This window comes from Saccopteryx leptura, chromosome 7, assembly GCF_036850995.1.
Source record: "Saccopteryx leptura isolate mSacLep1 chromosome 7, mSacLep1_pri_phased_curated, whole genome shotgun sequence".
NCBI classification, from domain to species: Eukaryota; Metazoa; Chordata; class Mammalia; order Chiroptera; family Emballonuridae; genus Saccopteryx; species Saccopteryx leptura.
Window position 1 is genome coordinate 113,264,056 of NC_089509.1, and position 14,081 is coordinate 113,278,136.

At 46.4% G+C, this 14,081-nt stretch overlaps 1 protein-coding gene and 1 non-coding gene across 3 annotated transcripts in view; both read left to right on the forward strand.

The window, feature by feature from the left end:
- The window catches only part of LOC136378397 (nuclear autoantigen Sp-100-like), a 79,887-nt gene that overhangs the window by 36,931 nt on the left and 28,875 nt on the right, over positions 1–14,081 (forward strand). For both annotated transcript variants that reach the window (XM_066345279.1, XM_066345280.1), the window contains 8 exons: positions 3,284–3,430; positions 4,145–4,228; positions 5,767–5,850; positions 6,892–6,945; positions 7,624–7,716; positions 9,241–9,294; positions 10,292–10,375; positions 13,479–13,610. In XM_066345279.1, the coding sequence (XP_066201376.1) occupies positions 3,284–3,430; positions 4,145–4,228; positions 5,767–5,850; positions 6,892–6,945; positions 7,624–7,716; positions 9,241–9,294; positions 10,292–10,375; positions 13,479–13,610 (732 nt within the window). The remainder of the gene's footprint in view (positions 1–3,283; positions 3,431–4,144; positions 4,229–5,766; positions 5,851–6,891; positions 6,946–7,623; positions 7,717–9,240; positions 9,295–10,291; positions 10,376–13,478; positions 13,611–14,081) is intronic.
- Positions 1,563–1,752, forward strand: LOC136379145 (U2 spliceosomal RNA). The gene has a single exon (XR_010746673.1). It is a non-coding gene; the product is annotated as a U2 spliceosomal RNA (small nuclear RNA).

Sequence of the window (14,081 nt, forward strand, 5' to 3'; positions counted from 1 at the left end):
CACGGAGATCGGCAGGGCATCCTAAGTGCCAGGTTGAGGAGTGGGTAGAAGAAAGTGAGTCACACTTCATGTTTGGAAGTGATCATGGAAACAGGGAAGTCGGGGTGATGCCACTGGTAAGGAAGCCCAGGTGAAGCCCCCTCAGAAATGAAGAGACGGGGGAGGGGCTTGGTGCCGTGAACAGACACAGAGAAGAACTCTGGTGATGGCTTGAGATGAGGAAAATACATGGCAAGAAGAAAGTGGTACAAGAGACACACACGGGTCCCATTACTAATTAAGAAAGAGGAATCAAATGGAAGAGAGAATGGATAAACTACAAAGCTAAGTGGGACAGCAGGGCCAGGTCAAGGGTGAGGCAGGGAGACCGCAGTGCACAGATAAGGAGATCCTTCTCTGCACCTTCTTGTGTCCTGGCCACCTCCTTTGTGTCACCCTAGACCCTGCTGGACCCAGGGGGAAAGTGATTTTAAAAAACACATAGAGGTGCCCTGGCCATTTGGCTCAGTGGTAGAGCGTCGGCCTGGCGTGCAGGAGTCCCAGGTTCAATTCCCGGCCAGGGCACACAGGAGAAGCGCCCATCTGCTTCTCCACCCCTCCCCCTCTCTTTCCTCTCTGTCTCTCTCTTTCCCTCCCACAGCCAAGGCTCCATTGGAGCAAAGTTGGCCCCGGGCGCTGAGGATGGCTCTGTGGCCTCTACCTCAGGCGCTAGAATGGCTCTGGATGCAACAGAGCGACGCCCCAGAGGGGCAGAGCATCGCCCCCTGGTGGGCATGCCGGGTGGATCCTGGTCGGGCGCATGCGGGAGTCTGTCTGACTGCTCCCCGTTTCCAGCTTCAGAAAAATGCAAAAAAAAAACAAAACACACTGAGGAAAAGAGTATGAAAAAAGAAAGATGCAGAGGGAAATGAATACCAGTCAGCAGGAAAATGGGGGGAGGCACAAAGATCGATGTCAAGAATGAGTAAAGGACAATGAATAAAGACTTGGTGGAGAGTGGACCAGGTAGACAGAGAGGGCAAATCAAGACATCATCTCATTTAAAGAGACTGTCACAGGAGAGAAGCCACAGGGGCTGTTATAATACCATCAAGGAGGTAAGGTATCCACACTGATCAAACTGGCCTTGGAACTTGCACAGATAAAAATAGACCTCACCGCCCTGGCTGGTTGGCTCAGCGGTAGAGCGTCGGCCTAGCGTGCGGAGGACCCGGGTTCGATTCCTGGCCAGGGCACACAGGAGAAGCGCCCATTTGCTTCTCCACCCCTCCGCCGCGCCTTCCTCTCTGTCTCTCTCTTCCCCTCCCGCAGCCAAGGCTCCATTGGAGCAAAGATGGCCCGGGCGCTGGGGATGGCTCTGTGGCCTCTGCCTCAGGCGCTAGAGTGGCTCTGGTCGCAACATGGCGACGCCCAGGATGGGCAGAGCATCGCCCCCTGGTGGGCAGAGCGTCGCCCCTGGTGGGCGTGCCGGGTGGATCCTGGTCGGGCGCATGAGGGAGTCTGTCTGACTGTCTCTCCCTGTTTCCAGCTTCAGAAAAATGAAAGAAAAAACAGACCTCACCATCGCTTCTCGGCCTTTTGGCTAAGATCAAGTGTAGTATCTGTTCTTATCCGTTCAATATCTGATGTGTTCTCTATTTGAGGACAGTGTTTTGTTAAGGTTGTAGGCTGGAAACCTGTATGGTTTTATAGACCAGTGTTACCCCCCCAATAAAGTCAATTTAAAAAATAATGAATTTTTTTTGAAAATAGGCCTCTTTCCAGGCATCTCATCTTCTCCATGGCTTCAGTCACCAATTATGAGCTATTGATTTCTGAACACACAGCTCCAGTCCCAGACCTGTCACCTAGGCTCATTTGACCTAGCGCCTGAAGATGTTTATGGGAAGATCTGAAAGACATCTCTACTTAGAGGCTGTATCAGTTATCTCCTGCTGAGTAACAAACAGTCCCAAAACATAGTGGATTAAAACAACCATCCACTATGCCAATTCCAACTTTACAGTATCTCCATCCTGTCCATTTCCCCCCATCCTCACACATGCAGTCTAATCCCATTCTTGTCACTTCTCACTTCAATAGAGGAGCCTCTTCCTGCTGGACTCCTCCCCCCCCCCCATGCTTCTCCTTTGTGGGAAGTCCTCAGAACCATTCTCTGCACATCCATTCACTGGATCTTTCAAAAGCTCAAACTGGCCTGACCTGTGGTGGCGCAGTGGATAAAGCGTCGACCTGGAAATGCTGAGGTCGCCGGTTTGAAACCCTGGGCTTGCCTGGTCAAGGCACATATGGGAGTTGATGCTTCCAGCTCCTCCCCCCTGTCTCTCTCTCCTCTCTCTCTCTCTCTCTTTCTCCCTCTCTCTCTCCTCTCTAAAATGATAAATAAAACTTTTTAAAAATTAAAAAAAAAAGCTCAAACCATGTCCATCACATGGCTCCACTGTTTAAAACCCAATACCATTGGCATGAGGTCCACACTGTGTGCTGTGGAGACTAAAGGGTGCTGTATAGTTGTCCCCCACCCTTTGTGCCACCTGCCCGCCGGACAGATGCCTTTTAGTTACTCGAATTTTCCAAGCTTCCACAACTGAATCTCTGCCCTTACATATGCTTTTGGAAAACGGTTTGGTCTAATATTCCAATGGTTTTCTTAATTAAGGGATAATTTCTACAATGGAATACTTACACCGCACTGACAAGGAATGTGCCAAATGAACGCTGAGGTCTGTAACACACACGTAAATTTGAGAGAATAAGTCAAATCCCCACAACCAAATGGCAGAGAGGCAGAGAGAGAGAAGATATTATTCCATTTGTACAAATTTATATTTCCATAACTGACAAAATTAATCGCCTGTGATGTTAGAAGCAAGATCAGTGGGGACGGTTAGTGTCTGGCATCAGCAAGAGGCTTCTGGGGGTTAGTAATCTTCTGTTGCTTAACCGAAACAATGGCTACTCAGGTATGCTTCTTCCGTGATATTGCAAAGGTGGTTTTCAGCCATGTGTTTTACTGCAACTGTGATATTTGTTTTTGAAAAAGCAAAATAATAATAAAAATAAAAGTTAGAAGAGTAGGTAAAAAGAAAGTAAAAACAAAACAAAAAGAAAAGAAAAAGCCAGAGTCAGGAGAGGCGCAGAGGGATGTCGGAGCTGAGCAGCAGGAGAGGGGGGAGCTCTCCCTGCAGGGGGGTTCTGGGAGGGGGCTTGCTGAGGGCAGGGAGGGTGCGCACTCCCTCTGGGGAGACAAACGAAATTCTTCCTTTATTACAATTTCGTCCAGGAGCAGCTGTAGCCAACCATGGAATCCCATTGAATTCCTGCTCTGTCTATCTGGTGGATATAAAGAAGGAGAAGACATTTTTTAATTTCGGAGTTGAAAAGCAAGCCCAAGCCAGGGCTAAATGTCACCAGGCGTCTGAGATAATAGGTGAGACTGGCTGTAGAATGTGTGGTGTGAATCCCGGTACCGGGCCTGGGTCTGGGACGTGTCACCTGGTTCCACTGAGAAGACCCGGGTGACCTCGGATGGAGGCCGGGGAGGGAAGCAGCACCTCAGCAGTGACTTTAGCAGAAGAGGGTCCCCAGGAATCAGGAGAATGCCAAAAGACAGAAATGTCAAGTATAACTATGGATGTCCAAGAGACTGTTCGGAAAGCAGGAGAGTCAAGTGTGGTGGTAGAAAGTGAAAAGGGGGAGGGGGGGGGCTTAAAAAATTAGCGAGGAGATGGAGAAAGAAACAAGAGAAGACAAAGAGAGGTGCAGAGAGACGCCATGGCCAGAAAGACAGGCGTGACCAGGGGCCATGGGCTGAGCCAGGAGCAAAGTGAGGGAGCAGAGAGGGAATGAGAGAAGGGGCGGCTGGAGGCGGAGACCGGAGGTAGATGAGGCTGGAGGTGGGGGGTGGGGGTGAGCGCGGGGTAAGACACGCGCTGCAGGACGGGCAGGGCGCTCTCTGGGCATGGGTTCCACTGCCTTCTGTGTGGGACCTGGGGCACCCTGTGGGTCACACCGTGGGGCACAGGCCAGGGTCACCTGAGCTAACGTAGCTCCAGCTCTTCCTAGCGCTCTCCTGAGGGGATTCCTGTCCGCGGGCCCCTTGCCCCCCCCCACCCGACACTAAGGGGGTTTCTCCTCTGCACAGTGATCAGCAGTGATGATTCCACAGAAGCCAGTGATGAAGACGAGCCCCCCGAAGTCCCCATCTGGGAACTAAAAAGGAGACTTGGTAAGGAGGGGGAGGGCTAGGCTGGGGCTGCGGGGACCTGAATTCAGAGTCACTGTGTCCTGAGACGTCTTTCCTGAGGTCATTCTGTTCCCTGGACCCCGTTTGTCCTGGAACCCCCTCTCTGCATTTGTTTTACTTGGCTTTTTTGAGAAATGCAGGAAGATAAAAAAATCATGATACACATAGTTATTAAATAAGCATATACATGGATACATGGAGAATGACATCTATTCATAGGTCCTAGTAGTCAACATATGTACCAAATTGATAGTACAGTAGAAATATGCCAGCAAAGTGATGAGTTTGTTTTAAAACTAACCACTTGCTATGCCTCTTAAGTGTTGAATTTCTACAGTTATTTTGTTAGAGAACAGAGACCTAACATTTCTTTATTGGAAGGTCAAATTATCATCTGATCACAAACTTTGAATCATGTCTGAAGGCAATTTATCCAACTCTCTGGTGTTAGCAGAGATAAAGACCTCAAAACCAGAGTGTGTTTTTGACAGAGTTCTTCAGCAAGTCATGACATATAGAGTGACTTTTCAAAGGACCTTGGCAAATAGTACCTTACTTTTCTGTTAAAACAACCCCTAGGGGTAAGCAGCAACGACCTTGTTACCTTTGCATCTAGATGAGAAAACACAATCACATCAATACTCCAAGGTTTTCCACAAAGTCTCATGGAGATAAGGGGAAAGACAAGACTACTGTTCTGGATTCTGTGTTATTTCCTCTGTAAGCTGGAACTCAAAATAGGTATCAAAATGTTGTGTCCTCCATCCTGCGTGCAGCCCGGGTGGTCATCGATGGGCAGCTCCTCAGTGCACCGACTGCAGAGGGGTCCTCCCGTCCTGCTTGCTCAGAGCATATGGGAGACACGCCTATTTGGGAACACCCACCAGGAAAACACCTAAGAACAAATAGAAATGTTACTTGGTCTTGTTGTTACAAAAGTATAATATTTTAAATAATACATATATTCTAATTGTTCCACTAGATCTATCAAAGTAAAATGTAAATTTGCTTCAGTTTTTGGAGAGTGCGTATTCCAACTGGTCTCAGTATAGGCCAACTGCTTTAAAAGGTGATTCTAAACCTGGTCTGGGGCTCAAATACAAGAGAAAATTATTTCTCAGCCCGGCAAACAATTCAAGGGGCCATTAGGGTGTGGAGGGAGCTCACTGTCATCAACGTAAGATTTCCGAGGTCTCCCCATGAAGAAACTGCAGATGAAGGATGTGTTAAGGACAACAGAAGGGGTAAGAGGAGGAAGCGAGAGAAGTGTAGGAGGATAAGAGTCAAACAGAGCAGAGGTGACCCTTGCCAGTGAATTGTCTCTGCTCTGGGGACAGCTGTTGGAGCATTACTTACCTACAAGCCAGATGACTTAGAAGGGCAGGCCAGGGTGGTCTGGGGACAGGCTGTGATCTACATCAGTTTTCAAAGTCTTTCCAAGTTTAATTAGGAAATTTCCTACTGAATTGGTTCCTTGGTCACACACTGAGACACTTAAAGAATCTTCTTTCTTTTTGCAGAGATGGATAAACTTGACTCCTCAGGATCAAGTGAGGAGGAAGGGAACCAAGAAGCCACCTGCTCAGCACCCAAGATTACACCACGTAAGGACATGAACACTGCTGTCCTGAACCACAGATATCCAGACTCTACATGCAGAGCTCAGTTTCCTGATGAATCTTATTCTGACAATCTCTGCAAGCGTTGATCTTATTATTACTTCTAGGGCACCATTTTCTGCATTTAACTTCTCTACCTCTACTGAGAAATAGCATTTTAAACTTTTGTTGAACTAGATGAGCCCAGTCAATTGATATACTGAAAATACAGCAAAAATATTCTAGTAAGCCTGACCTGTGATGGTGCAGTAGATAGAGCATTGACCTGGAACGCTGAGGTCACTGGTTTGAAACCTGGGTTTGCCCGGTCAAGGCACATAAGAGAAGTAACTACTATGAGCTGATGCTTCCTGTTCCACCTACCCCTTTTCTCTCTCTCTCTCTCTCTCTCTCTAAATAAATATATATATATATATATTCTAGTAAAATGACACTTTTTATTTTGCACTATCATATCTACTAATACTAAAAAGTTGAAATAATATGCTTATTTTCTATCAGCATGCTTTATAGTCTATAGAGCCTAGTGAGCACAGTCTTTTTGTATTTGTTGACAGTTATTGTCATTAGTTCCCAACTCAGGAAGTCTTCAAAGGATAATCTGTGCTCCTATTGAATTACTGATGGAGAAATATCTTCAACCCAACTACTCTTAAACCCAAGTGATAGTTAAACCATGGGCTTCCGTTGTGATGTTTTTACAGAGCTTTTATAGAGATTCATTTTGTTTTCACAAAAACCTTAAGAGGAAGATGGATTAACTAGGTTATCCCAGCATTATAGATGGGGAAACGGGAGGGAGTGATGTTTCAGGGTCATTTTCAAATTCAAATGCAGAGTAAAAGGGGGAGCCCTGCAGGAGCCCCGCATATGATCCTGGGCACCAGAACTGGGTTCCGTTGAAAGAAAGAAGAAAATGATCATCCAATATCGATATTATTGCAAACCCTATCTGCTCCGTGAGGTGTCATAGAATGTGGAAGACTTTTGTTTACGAGCAGCTGTTTCTACCCTCCTACCTTACAGAGCCCATGGATTTGAGAAAATCCCCGCCATCCAGGAAAAGACTTTGGAAAATTGGTAAGAGTGAATAAGAAGGCTTCGTAGTTATAAATGAATAGTATATATTTTCTGCAAAATAGTCATTCTAACTATTTTTATAGTCCTTAAAAGTAATGTATAAATTTGCTTTAATTTGAGCCGGTTTGAATTTTAACTTTTGTGTTAGTCAGGCTAGGCTGTAAGAAGCAAGCACAAAGAAATCAAAGACTCGCACACAGTAGAATTTTGATTTTTTTTCTCAAGTAAGCGTTCCTGGGAGCATAGGAGGGCGGGGGCGGGGCTCTACTTTCACACATCATCCTGGGAGGCAACCATGTGGGAGGTGGGCCTTCTTCAACACCAGGCTTGCAAGACAGCCCTGGGAGAGGGGCAGAGCTAAAAAAAATCTACAAATGCAGATACAGAAACAACAACAAATCCATAAAGACACACATAAAAGAAGGAGAATCCAATGTAAGAAAACAGAGGGTTGAGAGAAAGCAGAGATGCCCACCAGGTGTGGAATATCTTAGTCCCAGGCCCAGGGGACAGGAGGGATAAAATACTGACCCACAGGTCACCTGCATACAGAAGGCAGATCATGGAGGCCTGGGGGAGGGACATTCTAGCCCTGGGTTTTCAGAGCTTCCAGGGTTTTCCCCTCTGGGTTTTCTGTCATCCACTGAGACCTTCAAGGGACATTTGCTCCTTCTGCAGGGAGAAGTCATGCAGAGTCTTCCGAGTCCAGTGCAGATGAGGAGCCCCCAGGAGCCTGCGGCTTTGCAGTGAGGACTGGCCCTGCTGGGGAGGGTAAGGACTGCGGTCCCCGGGCTCCAGGACACCGGGAGTCCGAGTTCAGGGCGCCTGTTTCTCTGAGCGCACACACGGCCCCGGCGGCCATCCCTGCCCCGATCTCAGGTGACCACTTTGACAACTGCAAAGAAAGGAAGCATAACAAGTTCAGGCTCAACAAGATGGCTCTGTTGGACGGCTTACTCCACGTTCTCGGACAGATTCTCCCCCAGAGTGGCGGATGACCCGGTGATGTCCACCTTCCCGCCACCTATTCGTAGGGAGCAGGGAAAGTGGGACAGGCAGCTACGGGTAGTTTTGTCACAAACCTGTTCAAACCTCTGGTCATACTCTCTAATTATTGACAGGAGGGAAAGCTTCTGGTTATTACCATTATATTTCATTTGTAACTTTTTTTTTTTGTATTTTTCTGAAGCTGGAAACGGGGAGAGACAGTCAGACAGACTCCCGCATGCACCCGACCGGGATCCACCCGGCACGCCCATCAGGGGTGCCGCTCTGCCCACCAGGGGGCGATGCTCTGCCCCTCCGGGGTGTCGCTGTGCTGCGACCAGAGCCACTCTAGCGCCTGGGGCAGAGGCCAAGGAGCCATCCCCAGCGCCCGGGCCATCTTTGCTCCAATGGAGCCTCGGCTGCGGGAGGGGAAGAGAGAGACAGAGAGGAAGGAGGGGGGTGGGGGGTGGAGAAGCAAATGGGCGCTTCTCCTATATGCCCTGGCCGGGAATCGAACCCGGGTCCCCTGCACGCCAGGCCGATGCTCTACCGCTGAGCCAACCGGCCAGGGCTCATTTGTAACTTTTGACAGATGACCCCCACCATGACATTGGCCTACAGAGCAATCGTTCAAAATAGCTTCACAAAAAAAATACTATTTGACATGTATAGCACCCTAAAAAGGTAGGCCAGATAACTGCTGTTGCCCTCATTCCACAGACATGGAAACATCCGTAGATAAACCTATAACGTTCTTTTACACACCACACATGATAAGTTAGAGCTGAGGCAGAACTAGCAGCCTGGACTCCCAGGAAAGAGCCATAGTTTTTTATTCAAAACCCCTGACACCAGATATAAAATAATATGTTGTTGGTTTAGAAAGACACCGCAGCTTGTATCCTGTAGGTTACAAAACACCCCAACAGGGCCTAGGGCAGGGTCTCATTCTATCATATGCTATCTTAATATTCCTTTGGCAGATTGCAGGAATTCATGAGTGTGATAAACAAAGATTTTCACATAGACTCATGGCAGCCCTAGTTTGGATTCACTGCCAGATTAGTTAGCTGAAAACCTACGGAAAAAAAATGTCGGTTTTCAAAATTTCTTTGATTCAGCGTGTGAACTAAAAGGCTGTGGGTCTTTGCTTCATATGGGAATGATCTCTTTCCTTTAGATGAGTAGAGACAGAAATTATCATAATCACATCTTCATGTTCCAAATTCTTCTATTATATTGTGAGGCATCATAAGATTTAACTCTTTTCATTATAGATTACTGATTGCGTTTTTCTTTATCTCCTAGATTCTGCAGAGATTGGAAACGAATCTATCTGGGAAACAAGCAGTAAGCAAAGACGTAAGAACAATTAAAACTCTTGATATAACGCCCTGGCCGGTTGGCTCAGTGGTAGAGCGTCGGCCTAGCGTGTGGAGGACCCGGGTTCAATTCCCGGCCAGGGCACACAGGAGAAGCGCCCATTTGCTTCTCCAACCCTCCGCTGCGCTTTCCTCTCTGTCTCTCTCTTCCCCTCTCGCAGCCAAGGCTCCATTGGAGCAAAGATGGCCCGGGCGCTGGGGATGGCTCCTTGGCCTCTGCCTCAGGTGCTAGAGTGGCTCTGGTCGCAACATGGCGACGCCCAGGATGGGCAGAGCATCGCCCCCTGGTGGGCAGAGCGTCGCCCCTGGTGGGCGTGCCGGGTGGATCCCGGTCGGGCGCATGCGGGAGTCTGTCTGACTGTCTGTCCCTGTTTCCAGCTTCAAAAAAAAGAAAAAAAAAAAAAGAAAAAAAAAAAACTCTTGATATAACAAATTATCTTTCCGTCAATTTTTTGGTTATATCTTTTAAATTTAAAAAAAAATATGTGTTGAAATGTTAGCTGATGCACATTGTACATTTTACAGTAGGTGAGCTGGGCTAATTGGTATAAAAGGTCCATGGCACAAGCGCAGTGTGACTTCATACTGTTCACTCCCCTAAAGGACAAAGTCGTCCTAGGGTGGCGGACGCTCTGCTCCCCACAATCACTGAGGACCAGCTGCTGGAGGCTCCGACATCTTGATAATGTTGCCTCCACGGGTCCTCTGCATCAGAAACAGAGTAGAGTGGAAGAAGTGTGTGAGACAAGGGGAAAGGCTAAGAAGTGTAAGAAATACTGACAAGAGGGAGTGCCTTCCAGGGCAAAGTTGTCCCCCGTCCTTGGGGATGGCTCCTGGAGCAACCTTGGCCAGTGACAATGTCCCTACCCCTCCTACACAAGCCTCCCTTTCACAATTGTCCTTTTGAAGAGTTCCTGCTGGGTTGGTTCCTAGGACGCAGACGGAGACTGTTACCGGAACTGTATTTCTTTCTGCAGGGCCCAACAGTGCTGACTCTACGGATTTGAGTGACAGAGAAGAGCCTCAGGAAACCTCTAGCTCAGCCCTAAGAAACGGGTCAGGTAAAGAAGATTAAGATGCCAAGCCTTGGCCTGCGAAATGTCAGGAATCTGAATTAAAAGCTTCTGTTTCCAGATGCATTGCGTTCTGAGAACCTTGAAGACCTTATGCCCAGTTACCCTGGGAACTCCCTTCAACCTTTTAGAAAATGGGAGGAGGCAGGAAATGTAAAGACGCATGTTTAACGGGCTGAGTCCTGTTGACGAAACGTATGTAATTGTATATCTCTGTTGTAGAAGAAATAATTGCCGAAATGGTGACGTCTTTTTTAAACACTTCCTCTCATACCTGCTTACTCTAAGATCTTAGATTTCTCTAGTGATATATTGACCGACACTAATATCATTCGCCACTGTAAAAACCTCAATAGAGAATTGGTTCTGCTATGTGATTATAGTCAGAAATAAAGGTTTCAGATCAACCACTCTCAAACTTTAGTATAGTCTTTGACAGATTTTCCATCACGACGCATTGGCTTATATCAAGTTATTTTAAAGTACGTTGGCATAAGATCTTACATCATCGTGACAAAATCCGTAAGACTTAGGCAGGCTAACTCTAGCTCTCCTCATTTGGGGATGAAAAAATTGATATACAACTTTATAAAGGTCAAAAAGGGTGAGCATCATACGTAACAGGCAGAAAGATAAGAGCTCTATCACATGATCGAAGTCCCAAAAGGAGGTCTAAGAGACCTGACATATTCACAAGGGAATGTATCAGTGTCTGACACACACACACAAATTTACTTAGCAACAATAAATAAATAAGTAGTTGTATATATTGTTAGATGTATAATCACCAACGTTGGTGTGGATATTGAAATGTACAATTATATCTTGATAAAGAGAGAAAAATGAAAATCATAAAGAAACAACATAGCAAGAATAGGGCCAGCTATATAGTATACAAAACACCCACAATGATATAGCTAAAAGGGTGGACAGAGAAATAGAAACGGCAATCAACAGTATCATTGATTTTAAGAGAGAAACACAAATCAGGGACAGAGAAGCTCACAGAACCAACACGACGGAGATAGAAACATGTGAGGCAGAGCAGTGAGCAAAAAAAAACGGAGAAATAAGAAAAGAACAAGGATGGCGAGATAGAAGAAGGGACACAGACTGTCCGCTGTCCGTGAGGTGTGGTCCCCGGAGCAGGTGTGCTTTCCCGTAGCTCCCCCGAGCTGTGCACACTATTCAGCTCGAGCAGAGGGGAGTGTGTTCCCTGGTCACTGTCCATGGTGTGTCGTTTCCTTACTTCCCTTCAGTGTCCTGTGGATTCCAAGCTCTTCAAATGATTAGAGGAAGAGCATCAGAAGAGATGCCAGCCTGTTAGCACGTGGTGGAGAAGCCGGTTGTGATAGTAGTTCTCAGTTTTCTGTGTGTCCCTGTCTGCCTAGAAGAAGAGCTCTTCCTTCTCCTCCTTACCTCTCCCTAAAAACACTGCCAAGCACACACACACACACACACACACACACACACACACACACAAATGAACACACACTCGTGTAGAGACAGATTTGGGCACAGATCAGGGCTGCATCGCCCGGCTTAAGGGAGCCACAGAGAGAGAGTGGAAAGGGAAGGCTGGGGTCATCAAATGAAATGTATCTGAGTAAGTTTCAAGTCTTTCTAAGTGGACATGGAATCCAAATATCAACAGATGGAGCTTTGTGGGGGGAGAGGGATGGCCTTCAAGAAACACCTCAGAAGTTTACCAGAAGTATGGTGATAAAGCCCATGGCTGACCGACAGACCTGCGGTGTAGAAAGCTCAGAGGGACCTGGAGGCAAAAGAAAGAGCGGTCAATAGGTGAGGTCCGTGTCAAACAGCAGGCACTTGGTGATGACAAAAACAACATTCTGGGAGATGAAGCTGAACACAGATGAAGAAAATATAAAGACAGAGATTGAGGTTATGAAAATAGCCAAAAGATCAAGTTAAGATGGACAGGAACAGACTAGAAGTAAAGAGAAAACAGAAGGGAAATGACAGCGAAAGAGGGAAAATAATAAAACCAGGTGCACAGATGGGAGCGTAGAAAAATAGATGGGAATGAGAGCCACGCAGGGTAGTAAATGCCGAGGAATTAGGCAAGGCACTAGAAGAACGACGCAGAGAAAGACTTACAACACAAGAGAAAGAATGGTAGAGAAGAGGGGGCAGTGTGAAAGGGAGAGAAGAGAGAGACGGAGAGATGCTGGGATCTGAGATGACCATGAGACACAAGCAGTGTTGGTGTGACGGTGGTTCACCCCAGCAGTGAGTTGTCAGGGAAAGGTGTCCCCAGATGTCAAAGTGGACCCTGTAACTCGCCAGGCATTTCATCCACTCTTATGGCTTCAACCACCATCTGCAACCTAACAGTTCCGAAACGTACATCTCCAACCCAGCCTTGTCTTCTAGGCTTCCCGTTAACCCACTATTAATTTACCCATTCTTTCAAATGCATATTCTCAGAGTCATCAGTGACACCATCATCTCCTCAATCCATATAATCCTCTGTAACCTAACTGTGAATTCCTCCTTATAAATGTCCCCAGCCTGTCCATGCGCCTTCCTGTCCAATGCACCCACTCTAATCAGTATCTATCACATTTCTCACTTCAACCAGAGCTGCACCTGGTACACGAGAGAAGCTTAGTAAATTTGCTGAGTGAATGGAAAGAATTGTTCGCTCTCTGTATTCCACCATTTGGAAATTTGTCTGGCAAGAGATAGTTTATTAGAGTATTTATATGGAATGCTTACAACAATTATTTTAATAGTTTAATTATATATACATATGTGTAGACATATAAATGAAACAATATTTCTGGGGGGGAAAATAACATTAGATAAAAATACAAATATTTGTTTAAAATGTCTTAAGGAGTGGATGAGAGAAGCACATAAAGAAAAAAATAGGAAAAGATGCATATTTGGGGCAAAGAGAATAAGAAAATAGAGAAAGAACAGATTGAAAGGCAGGGACAGAGACAGTAAGGGGCAACAATGGCCAAAGAGACCTCAGAGGCAGAGCCAGCCTCTGATACAGGGGTAGGGAAGGAGGATGGTTATACCGCAGGGGGCACAAATTAAAATTTGTTGCAAATTATAGGACTTGGATATAAGAAGTGTTCCTGTGTCATGTGTTTACCAGAAAGTGTGTCAAGAGGCCAAGAGACAAGGACTGAAAGTAGCCAAGCATCTGACATGATGGTTAAGGCAACCCATGGGTCTTGGGGTGGAGGTGAGTCAGCAGCTACCACAGACCCTTGCTGTGTCAGTGATAGGTGATCAGGGTTCAGGGACAACCAAAGGCAGCTCGCCAGCAGGGAGTAGGTCAGTTATGTAGGTGAGAGTCACAGGACCCAGGCTGCTGGAAGCCAAGAATCTTGAAATCAGAGTTCCTGTTTCCTGCTGCACTTGACTCTGAGCACACTTTAATAAGGAAGGAGTTGATCCATGTCAGAATCTTGTTCTCTACATTTACTTGACCTGACTCTTTGGGAACAGTTGAGAAGCAGATCATGATTACATTCATGTTTAGTAGAATGGATCCTGTTGATTTATATGGATGATATAGTAGAAATATACTAATAAAAAGGAAAAAAACTACAATATCTTGTATACTATATTAACATATCAATACCAAAGTGTTGGATTTCTATAGTGACTTCTACCCTTGTTCATGGAGCAAAGAAATCCCAATGTTCTTCTG